Here is a 12,991-nt window from a genome sequence, read left to right as displayed (position 1 = left end):
ATAGAGGAACAAATAAGATATGATATAGAGAAAAGAAATAGCAAAAATCCTGCCTTATCAATAATTACTCTAAAAATATATATGAACTAGACACTCCAATAAAAAGTCATAGATTGGCCAAAGGGTTTTTAAAAAGCAAAACATGATCCAACTATATACTCTCTAAAAGCAACTAACTTTAGATTCAAAGACACAAACAGATTGAAAGTAAAAGAACAGAAAATGACGTACCATGAAAACAGTACCTAAAAGAGATCCAAAGGAGCTAAACAATATGAGACAAAATAGATTTCAAGGCAAAAATTGTAGACAATGGACATTTTATAATGATAAAAACTGTAGACAATGGACATTTTATAATGATAAAAGTATCAATCTATCAAAGAGACATAAGAATTATAAATGTATAAGCACCGAACAACAGAGCCTCAAAAGACATGAATCAAAAACTGACAGAATTGAAAGGAAAAATAAACAATTTATCAATAATAGTTGGAGATTTCAATACCCCACTTTCAATATGGAGAGAACAAATAAGCAGAAGATCAACAAGAAAATAGAAGGCTTGCACAATACTATAAACAATCCAGATCTAACAGACTTCTATCCAACACCTAATCCAACAACAGTAGAATGTCATTCCCCTCTAGTGCACGTGAAAACATTATTCACGATAGACCATCTACCCATTGGCATCGAGTCAATTCTGACTCATAGTGACCCTATAGGGCATAAAACAAGTCTTAATGAGTTTAAAATAATTGAAATCATGCAGGTATATTTTTCAACCACAAAGGAATTAAATTAGATACTAATTACAGACAGAAATTTGGGTAATCCCCAAATATATGAAAATTAAAGAAATATAAATAATCAATAGATCAAAGAATAAATCACAAAGTAAATTAAACAATACTTTAAAATGAATGAAAAAAACTCAGGGGATGCAGCTAAATCGTGTTCATAGGGAAATTTATAGCTGTAAACACCTACTGTTATGGATTAAATTATTAAACAAACAAACCTGTTGCCATCGAGTCGATTTCAACTCATAGCCACCCTATAGGACAGAGTAGAACTGCCCCATAGGGTTTCCAAGGAGTTGCTGGTGGATTCAAATTGTCCACCTTTTGGTTAGCAGCCATAGCTCTTTACCGGTGCGCAGGGCTCTGGATTAAATTATATTCCCCCCAAATACGTGTTGGAATCCTAGCCTCTATACTTGTGGTTGTAGTCCTATTTAGGGATAGTGTTTTCTTTGTTATGTTAGTTAGATCATACCCAAGTAGGGTGGGTTCTAAATTTAATCACTTCTGAGTTTAAAAAGAAGAGATTAGACACAGAGACACATATGCACACATGAGGGAAGACAGACGCTATGTGAGGGTCTCCAAGGAACCATGGAATGCCTGCAGCTACCAACAAGGAAGAAATCAATACAGCTGAGGCCTTGATTTGGACTTTTAGCCTGCATAACTGTGAGAAAATAAATTTCTGTTCTTTAAGGCCACCCGCTCGTGGTATTTGTGTTATGGAAGCACTAGGAAATGGACACATCTATATTAAAAATGAGGAAATATTTCAAATCAATAGTCTAACTTATCACTTTAAGAAACTAGAAACTGAAGAGCAAACTAAACCCAAAGCAAGCACATCTGTCTTGGAAGCATTACAGCCACAATGCTCCTTAGAAGCAAAGAGGGCGAGACTTTGTCTCACACACTTCGAACATGTTATCAGAAGGGATCAGTCCCTGGAGAAGGATATCATGCTTGGTAAAGCAGAGGGTCAGTGAAAAAGAGGAAGGCCCTTCACGAGATGGACTGACACAGTGGCTGCAACTGTGGGCTCAAACTTAGCAACCATTGTGAGGATGGTGCAAGACCAGGCAATGTTTCATTCTGTTGTATATAGAGTCGCTATGAATTGGAATTGACTTGGCGGCACCTAACAACAACAAGCATAGGAAAGGAAACAATAAAGACTAGAATGGAAATAAATGAAACAGAGAATAGAAAAACAACAGAGAAAAAGAAATGAAATGAAAAGTTTGTTTTTTGAAGAAGTCAACAAGATTGACAATCTTTTAGTGTATCAAAAAAAACCCATTGCCATCAAGTCGATTCTGACTTATACTCGTTGTCACTGAGTTGATTCTGACTCATAGGGAACCTCTAGGACAGAGCTGAACTGCCCCATAGTGTTTCCAAGAAGCAGCTGGTGGAATTCAACTACGATCTTTTGGTTAGCAGCTGAACTCTTAACCACTGCACAGCCAGGGCTCCTTCTAGTGTATAGACCAAGAAGAAGAAAAAAGAGAGAAGACTCAAATTACCAAAATCAGGAATGGAAGTCAGACATCACTACTGACCTTATAAACATAACAGGAATTAATGGAGAACACTTTGAACAATGTATGTGTCATAGATTGAATTGTGTCCCCCCAAAATATGTTGTAAATCCTAACCCCTATACCTATGGATGCAATCCCATTTGGGAATAAGGTTTTCTTGTTACATTAACGAGGCCATCTCAGTGTAGGGTGTGTCTTAAACACAATCACTTTTAAGATCTAAAAAGAGCAAATTAGGCACAGAAGCAAGGAAGCACAGATGGGAGAAGGTAGATGCCACGCCACATGAAGATCACCAAGGAACTGAGGAACAGAAGCTAAAAAGAGATAAGGACGTTCCCCCAGAACTGGCAGAGAGAAAGCCTTCCCCTAAAGCTAGTGCCCTGAATTTGGAATTTTAGCCTCCTAAACTGTAAAAAAAAAAATTTCTGTCTATTGAAGCCACCCACCTGTAGTATTTCTGTTATAGCAGCACTAAGAAACTAAGATAGAATATCAACAAATTTGATAAACTAAATGAAATGAACAAATTCCTAGAAAGTCATAAACTACCTAAACTGTCTCAAGAAGAAATAGAAAATCTGAATAGATCCATAGAAAGTATTTGAATTAGTAATCAAAAAACTTTCCAGATGGCTCAAGTGAATTCTTCCAAACATTTAAAGAAAAATTAACACCATTCCTTCACAAAATTTTCCAAAAAATAGAAGAGAAAGGAATATTTACCAACTCATTCAATGCAGCTAATATTATCCTTAGACCAAAACCAGGCAAAGACATCACGAGAAAAGAAAACTACAAATTAATTCCTCTTATGAACATAGATGCAAATTTCTTAAGAAAATACTACAAACTGAATCTAGCATCATATAAATAGGATTGTACACCATGGCCGAGGGAGATATATCCCAGGAATGCAAGGTTGTTTTTAACATCTGAAAAGCTATCAATGTAATGCACTATATTAATTCAATAAAAGGCAAAAAATACATGATCATTTCAATAGACACAGAAAACAAATTTGAAAAAATATAACACCCTTTCATGATAAAAACATTACAACTCTAGGAATAGAAGGAGTTTCCTCAACTTGATAAAGGCCGTCCACCAAAAAAAAACCAACAAAACCCCACAGCTAACATCTACATAATGGTAAAAATTGAAAGCTTTCCCCTTAAGATAAGAAACAAGACAAGGATGTCTGCTTTCACCGCTTTTATTTGACCTTGTACTGCAGTTTCTAGGCACGGTAGTTGGGCAAGAAAAAGAAATAAAATAATCCAGATTGGAAAGGAAGAAAAACAGCTTTCTCTATTCACAGTTACCATGATCTTGTATATAGAAAATCCTAAGGAATTCACAGAAAAACTATCTGAACTAATAAAACAATTTCAGCAAGTTTTCAGGTATCAAGATCAAATATAGTGGTATTTCTGTGCACTACAATGAACAGTCAGAAAATAAAATTAAGAAAACAATTCCATTAAAATAACATCATAAATAATAAAACACTTAGAAATAAATTCAACAAAAAAGTGGAGACTTGTACACTGAAATTTACGAAATATTATTGCAAGAAATTAAATAAAATTCACATAAATGAAAAGACATTTTACTATCATGGACTGGATATCTTAATATTGTTAAGAAGGCAATACTTCCCAAATTGATCTACAGACTGAACACAATCCCTATCAAAATCCCAACAGCCTTTTTGCAGAAATTTATAAAATTTATATGGAAATACAAGGAACCTTGCATAGTCAAAACAATCTTTAAAAAGAACAAATTTGGAGGACTCACACTTCCTGATTTCAAACCTTGCTGCAAAACTTCAGTAATCAAAACAGTATGGTATTGGCATAAAGATAGATGCATAGATCAGTGGAACAGAATTGAGTGTCCAGAAATAAACTCATACTCCTATGCTCAATTTATTTTCGACAAGGGTGTCAAGAACATTCAATTGGGGAAGAATACTCTTTTAAACAAATGATGTTGGGACAATTTTACACCCACATGCAAAAGACTGATATTGGACCCCTACATCACACTATACACACAAATTAACACATAATTGATTAATGGCATAAATATGAGCTAAAATTATACAGCCCCTAGAAGAAAACATTTTAAAAAAGTGTTTATCACGAAAAGAAATAATTTTTGATGGTTACGAGGCGGGGGGCGCTGGGAATGGAAAAACACTAAATAGACAATAGATAAGAGGTAACTTTGGTGAAGGGTAAGACAGTACACAATACTGGGGAAGCCAGCACAACTTGTACAAGGCAAAGTCATGGAAGCTCCGTAGACACATCCAAACTCCCTAAGGGACTGAATTGCTGGGCTGAGGGTTGTGGGGACTATGGTCCTGGGGAATATCTAGTTCAATTGGCAGAACATAATTTATAAAGAAAATGTTCTACATACTACTTTGGTGAGTAGTGTCTGGAGTCTTAAAAGCCTGTGAGCAGCCATCTAAGATACTCCACTGGTCTCACCACTTCGGGAGCAGGGGAGAATGAAGAAAACTAAAGACACAAGGGAAAGATTAGTCCAAAGGACTAATGGACCACAACTACCATGGCCTCCACCAGACTGAGTCCAGTACAACTAGATGGTGTCTGGCTACCACCACTGACTGCTCTGACAGGGATCACAATAGAGGGTCCCATACAGAGCTGGAGAAAAAGTGTAGAACAAAATTATAACTCACAAAAAAAGACCAGACTTACTGGTCTGACAGAAACTGGAGAAACCCCGAGAGTATGGCCCCCAGCCAGACACCCTTTTAGCTCAGTAATGAAGTTACTCCTGAGGTTCACCCTTTAGCCAAAGATTAGGCAGGCACATAAAACAAAACAAGGCTAAAAGGGCACACCAGCCCAGGGGCAAGGACGAGAAGGCAGGAGGGGACAGGAAAGCTGGTAATAGGGAACCCAGATTGAGAAGGGAGAGTGTTGACATGTCGTAGGGTTGTTAAACAGTGTCATAAAACAATATGTGTACTACCTGTTTAAGGAGAAGCTAGTTTGTTCATCTAAAGTACAATTAGGAAAAAATGTGTTACAAAGCAAAGATGTCAGTTTTAGGACTAAGGTGCACCTGACCCAAGCCATGGTGTTTTCAATCGCCTTGTATGCATGCAAAAGCTGGACAGCGAATAAAGAAGACAGAAAAAGAATCGATGCATTTGAATTGTGGTGTTGGCGAAGAATATTGAAAATACCATGGACTGCTAAAAGAATGTACAAATCCGTCTTGGAAGAAGTACAGCCAGAATGCTCCTTAGACAGGAGGATGGCGAGACTTCGTCTCACATACTTTGGATATGTTATCAGGAGGGACCAGTCCCTGGAGAAGGACATCATGCTTGGTAGAGGGTCAGTGAAAAAGAGAAAGATCCTTGACAAGATGGATTGACACAGTGGCTGCAATAATGGACTCAAGCATACCAATGTTTACGAAGATGGTGCAGAAGCAGGCAGTGTTTCGTTCTGTTGTACCTAAGGTCGCTATAAGTCGGAACCGGCTTGACGGCACCTAACAACAACAGAAGAAAATGTAGGCATAAATATTTATGACATTGGATTGGGCAGTGGTTTCTTAGATATGACACCAAAATCACAAGCAACAAAAGGTAAAATAGATAAAATGTACATCATCAAAATCAAAAACCTTTGTACTTCAAAGGACATTATCAAGAAGGTAAAAATACAATCTATAGAATGGGAGAAAATATTTGCAAATGATATATCTCATATGGGACTTGAATTTAGAATATATTAAAGACTCTTAAAACCAGTAACCAGTTGCCATATAGTCGAGTCCGACTCATGGAGACCACATGTGTGTCAGAGTAGAATTGTGCTCCATAGGGTTTTCAGTGGTTGATTTTTCAGAAGTAAATTGCCAGGCCTTTCTTCTGAGGCACCTCTGAGCATATTCAAACTGCCAACTTTTTGATTAGCAGACAGCACATTAATTGTTTGCACCATCGAGGGACTCCTTTAACCTACTAGGATGGTTATAATAAAAAAAGATGTACAATAATAAGTGCTGGCTGGGATTTTGAGAAATTGGAACTCTCATACATTGCTGTGGCATGAATTCTATTTCTCTAGTTTTGCAGACACATGTGTATCACATCCTGAGGCTTGTTATTTTTGAAAAATAGGAACCAACAACTTATGGTTCTAAATAAACCATATTTGGTACATCCATATAATGGAATATTATATAGTCATAAAAAGAAATGAAATACTGACACATGCTACTATGTGGATGAACCTTGAAAACATTATTCTAAGTGAAAGAAGGCAATCACAATGTACCACATATCATATGATTCCATTTATATGAAATGTCCAGAATAGGAAAATCCATAGAGACAGAAAGTAGATCAGTGATTGCCAGAGGCTGAGGGGAGATGGGGCTGCGGAGTGACTGTTAATGGGTATGGGGTTCATACTGGGGTGATAAAAATATTCTTAGATTGGATAGTTGTGATGGTTGTACATCTTTGTGAATATACTGAAATCCATCGAATTGTCCACTTCAAAATAGTAAATGCAATGGTACGTGAATTACATATCAATAATTTTTTTTAAAATTTAAATGCTTTGCAATGATCTAGAAGTGTCTACACAACCTGATTCCTTGTTACCTCTCTGAGCTCATCTGCTGCTATCCTCTCCTTTTTTCGCACCTCTCCAGCCACACTGGCCTCCTTGGTGTTCCTCAAATATGTTAGTTTGCTTCTGCCTTAGGAATTTTTCCTGGAATTTTATTTTCCTACATATTCAAGTAGTTCTTTTGCTCTTGGTTCAAATTTCAAATTCTCAGTTAGGCCTTCCCTAGTCATTCTATTTAAAATTGATGCCCTCTCCTGTCTCTCCTTATCACTGTTACAATGATTTTATTTTTATAAAACACTATACGATTTATTTTAATGATCTATTTCCCTCACTATACTACAAACGTCATAAGTGTAGGTACTCTTTTATTCATTGATGTATCCCAAAAACCTAGAACACTGCTTGGTGCACGTAATAGTTTCTCCCTCTCTCTCTTTATATGTATGTATGTATATATGTATGTTTTCGTGGTGCGTGTGCTGGTATTTCGTTGTTTTTGTCGAATGAGTGAATGAATGGATGCTATATCACCTACCCACTGCCTTGCTCACTTAGCTCTAGCCATACTTGTCTGCCTTCTGTTCCTTAAATATGCCTAGTTCTTTCTTTCTTCAGGGACTCTGTAATTTTGTTTCCTTATTCTAGAACTCAACTCCTCGCTCTTCAACTTTCACAATAAACATTTAATATGAATCCTTCAATCTCAGCTTAAATATCACTTCTTTTCAGAGATCTTATAATCAATCATATCCAACATAGGTCACACCCATTACTCTTTGTTCCAGCTCCTTGTTTGTTTCCTTCAGAGTACTTATCATGCTCTTTAAGTTATTTATTTATATATGCGTGTACTTGTTTAATATCTGTATTTCCATTAAACTGTTTAGGCCCTGAGATGAGGCACTTCGTCTTGTTCACTGTAGATCCCCAACACTAGCAAATTATCTAACACATAGAAGATAGTCAATAAATATTGATTGATTAAATGAATTAAGGAAGGAACAGAGGCAAAGTGTGAAATATCCTCCAACACTTACATCTAGTTACACACAAATGCCTGCATATGCTCTCGATTATTCCAGGTATGGGCTGCGGTTAAGAAAGTGTGATAACTTTTCTGCACACAAGATAAACTAGGCCCTTCAGTGTGCAGGCATCTCTGGTACCAGAGTTATATAATGTTGATGATGATGATAAGAATAGTTATAATAGGTAACATTTTAAGGTGCTCGCTCTTTGCCAAATAACGTGCTAAATGTTCTACATGGTTTGTCATATAGAATCTTCAGAGCAACCTTATGATGTAGGGACTATTATGATCTCCACCCTACAGATGAGGATGGGGGTGTCAGAGAGGTTAAAATAACTTGCCCAAGATTACACAGCTAAAAAATGGTTGAGTCTGGCTTTAATCCATGTCTTTCTGACAATAAAGCCTATGCGTGCTTGTCTGTGTTATATATATGTGTACATGCAGATATGTGCACACAGGGTGATTGACTCAAATGTGTTAGCATAAAACTTTATCTGGCGGCTATTTTAATTGGAACAAAAACAAAGAAATTGCAGGAACAAATGAACACTTTTTTTGTGTGTTTCTTTACATACGATGAAAATGGTAGATTTAATAATTCTGCCTCCATGACTTTGCAAAAGCCTAAAGAACATTCTGTGGTAATTGATTTTTATTTCTTATTATTTAGTACAAGTGTTGTTGACAAACCTAAAAACAATGATTTTTTTTAAGCCTTTTTAAAATATTTAATTTCTTTTTGTGGAACACTTCCAGGAAAAGTTGTGGTTATCGCTCACAAGTGCATTTTCTTGACTTTACTGCTGCCAGTACACAGCGCGAAGCTCTGTTCTCAGTGGTGCTGATTTTCAAGGGGTCAGTTCAACCTTCTAAGATGTGACCTTGTGATTTTGGCATACCTTATGAGAATATGGTGTGCAGAGAGGCAGAGTTGCCCATTATCAGCTGTAAGTCATAAGTGCTGTTTGGCAGAGATAAGAAATTTAAGCAAGTTTCCTGAGGCATAGCTTAGTTCCAAAGTATTATCTGTTTGTTACAACCTGAACACGTTTATTTAGTAATACAAGGTATATTTGAAGAAGGCAACCTTCACAATAAACATTTAACTTAAAGACACCTTACACATGCATCTGTAACTGATTAGTTGTTCTCATAAAAGAATCTCTTACACTTTCTATTCATCCAGAGCCTTGACTTCATGTCAGAAACCTTCCCGCAGCTTGTTCTACCCTTCCAGATGTAACGGATTTCTCCATCTAGAGAGAGAACCCTGTCTAAATTCTTCCTGAGGTAACCAAAAGGGAAGACATTAGTTTACCTATTTAATTTTCTCTCATTGCTAAAAAAGGTCCCTGCCTCTCCCCAATAAATTTCTCTCTGTTGGCACAAGGCACACCTTTTTGCTTGTTCTTCTCTACCTCCTCTTAGTCCCTAATAAACCTTACACAAGAATTTGTTCAAGATTTAATCGGTTTCTTTACAATAAAATTTGCATAACACCATAGATTCCCTTTCTAAGGAGTTCTTCCTCATTTCTATTTGCATTCACAATAGTCTCCATTTAGCTTCAGTTGATGTCCAATAAGATATTAATCCCAGCAGTGCTTACCAAAGTACAAAAGAATGGATCAAACTAGGTTGTATCTGGAAACATTGGAGGAGTCAATCAAAGCAGAAATAACTTCCGGGACTTTTTATGAGACACATATTCACCGGGAACAGCATTTTCTTTCACCAAAATTGGACTGGTTCGTTGTCCTTTTGACCCATCTTCAAAGACCCTGATATTTGAAATACAAATTATCAACGAACATGAGAAGCATATCCAACCTCATCTGAAATCAGAGAAATTCAAATTAAGATAACAAAAAGAAAATAATTTTTCAGCCTGTCATGTTGTCACGGAATATTTTTAGATGATACAGTCATTTTTGGTAGAGAAATAAGTAAATGAGTACTCATAAGATGCTGATGGGTATGGATTTTAAAGGGCAAATGGACAATTGGTTTTATTTTTTGCCTTATATGTAGTCAGCATCCACCATGTGCCAGACATTGTGATAGAAGCTCAGCAGATATCACCTCATTTAATTCTCAGACTAACTTTGTGAGATGGGCACTCAGGTTATCCCCATTTTGCAGATGAGAAAAATGAAGCTTAAATATGACAAGTAATAAGCTAAATCCCATACAATTGTGAATGGCAGACTTAAATTCATGTCTGCCTGACTCCAAAACCTATGTCAGTCTCAGAGAGTGTTGTGATTATAGGTGGTTTTTCATTTCTTCTCTACCCCCCATATATTTTAAAATAGCAAACGTTAAAATTTTTATAGTAAAAAAAGCAGTCATGTTTGTTTATTTTTTATGGAGTTCCTCCTAGAGTTAAACCTGGTCTATGTTTGTGAGGCCACTATCTATGGAAGTTGCAGGCAATTATCCAGGAGTAGTCTACATCGAAGGAGCCCTGGTGGCACAGTGGTTAAGCGCCAGGCTGCTAAAGTGAAAGGTCAGCGGTTTGAACCCACCAGCCACTCTGTGGGAGAAAGCTGTGGCAGTCCGCTTCTGTAAAGATTACAGCCTTGGAAACCCTATGGGGCAGCTCTACCCTGTCCTATCAAGTCGCTATGAGTCGGAATCGACCTGATGGCTCCAGGTTTTTCTTTCTTTCTTTTTTTTTTTTTTGGAGTCTACATTGACAAAGAAAATGTGGCCCTATCCACTGATCAAAAGATACAATTGCAGATTCCATAGGGTCAGCAGTTCTGACCCCCAGGATCCAGAGTCTTGAAGGGCTCCTTCCTTCAGCAGAGGGCTTTCTGTGAGGGAAGTCTTTTTTTTTTTTTTTAATATTTTATTGTACTTTGTGAGGGAAGTCTTATATACCAGCTGAGTAATTTCCCTCCCTTTATCCATTCACATCCATCACTTCTAAGCCTGGGTCATGACACAACTCATGCAGAAAGCATTGTCCTTTTTGGAACTTTGTTTTATCATCTATAACAGAGAATTTTACAATATTGGAATGCTTCTTATTTAGTAAAATAAAATCAAACTACTCAAGGATGAAAATGTACTAATTATTATTTTGTTTTAAAAACTCTTCCTCAAGATTGTCCTGTATAATTTACAGCTAAAATGGATGGCATTGTAAAAATTTAACAGGATTTTCTCAGTGGAAGGATGTTCTTTTTACCCATGCTTGTTGAAAATAGAAGAAATGCATTTGAAGCTAGTTACTAAAACATTATTTGATATTTCTACCTTATTATTATTACAAGTCAACATTGATTCGATGAGTTTCCATGGGATATTCGGGTCATTTTTAGTACTCTTTCTTTCCAATTATTTTTCTTATGGCATTTTTTACATCCTTGTTCCTCAAGGTGTATATAAGGGGATTCAACATAGGGGTCACAACACCATAAAATATTGAGAAGACTTTGTCCTCTTCCGGGGACTCCTTTGACTGAGGTTTCAAGTACATGTAGATGGCCGTCCCATAAAATATGGTGACTACAGTCAGATGGGATCCGCACGTAGAAAAAGCTTTGAGCCTGGCCTCTGCAGAGCGTATTCTCAGCACAGCAACCACAATGCGAGTGTAGAAGATGAGGATGAAGGTGAAGGGCACGGGCAGTGTGAATATGCTGATGACCAGACCCAGAATAAGTCTGACTGGGGTGTCTGAGCAGACAAGTTTCAACAGGGCCTGAAACTCACAGATAAAATGGTCGATGATATCATGTCCACAAAAATGAGCGGGAAATGCAATGACTGGTATTATTGTCAAAAGGAAGACACTGGCCCAGGTCACCATGGCCAACTGTATGCAGACCTGGTTGTTCATAATGATGGTGTAGCACAGGGGGTTGGGGATTGCAACAAACCTGTCATAAGCCATGAGAGCAAGGAGGACACACTCAGTCATCCCCAGAAAGAGAGCAATGGCCATCTGGGCATAACAGCTGGTATAGGAGATGGTGGGGTAGTCTCTCAGGCCATTGAACAACAAAAAAGGTATTGAATTGCTGGAGTAGCAGATATCGAGGAAGGATAGGTTACTTAGGAAAAAATACATAGGGGTGTGAAGTCTCCCATCAAATCTAACCACAACAATAATGAGACTGTTTCCCAACATTGAGATCAGGTAGACCATTACCAGGGTGCAGTATAAGGCAATCTGGGATTTTGGATGATTGGATAAACCCACCAGGATGAACTCTGTCACTTCACTGTCATTATCAGTAACCAGAATATCCATTTTGTACTATCTGCTGATAAAAAAGAAGAAATTCAATTCATTTTAATTTGCGAAGCATTTATTGAGTGTGTGCTATGTACTCAGGCCTATACCAGGTGTTATTAGGAGGAGATGTCTACAAAACAAGTGATACCTTTTGAAAGTTTACACTCTATTTCAGAAGATAAAAACATTCATACACAACACAAGATTAATTTGCAAAGCAACACAAACTTAGAGATTTAATTTCTTAGTGTATAAAATGAGGGGAGTTGGACTGTGCCTGAAGCGTACCTCGAATACTCCCCTAAAGGAAAACATGCAGCTCAAATGTAATCAGATCCCTGATTCATAAAATTGCTGATTGTTCTTCCCACTATGGATATTGGCCAGAAATTGGTCTTTAGCTGGTTCATATCAATGACATAAAATATGTGCCCAGTTCACTTGCGCTTATTCCTTACCCTCTATCCAATCAGTTACCAAATCCTACTGGCTGTACCTACTAAATGTATTTCAAATCTCTCCACTTCTCTCCATATCCACAGCCAATACTTCTCTAATCAGAGCCACCGTCATCTCTCATCTGGACTAATACATGAACTGCTTAATAGGTCTCCCTACCTCCATTCTTGCTTCCCTATAGCTTATTCTCACACAGCAACTGGGGTAATCTTTTCCAAAAACATACGTAAATATAACCATATCCTTCCCATGCTTAA

At 37.2% G+C, this 12,991-nt stretch overlaps 1 protein-coding gene across 1 annotated transcript; it reads right to left on the bottom strand.

Annotated features, from left to right (window-relative positions):
• Nucleotides 1-11,351: 11,351 nt before the first annotated feature.
• On the bottom strand, nucleotides 11,352-12,290 carry LOC101343013 (olfactory receptor 13H1-like). The gene has a single exon (XM_004379654.1). The coding sequence runs from the start codon at nucleotides 12,288-12,290 to the stop codon at nucleotides 11,352-11,354; it is 939 nt and encodes a 312-aa protein (XP_004379711.1).
• Between the last annotated feature and the right edge of the window lie 701 nt (nucleotides 12,291-12,991).

The sequence above is a fragment of the Trichechus manatus genome, unplaced genomic scaffold, assembly GCF_000243295.1.
Source record: "Trichechus manatus latirostris isolate Lorelei unplaced genomic scaffold, TriManLat1.0 scaffold00066, whole genome shotgun sequence".
Taxonomy (NCBI): Eukaryota; Metazoa; Chordata; class Mammalia; order Sirenia; family Trichechidae; genus Trichechus; species Trichechus manatus.
This window is presented reverse-complemented; position numbering and strand designations above follow the sequence as displayed.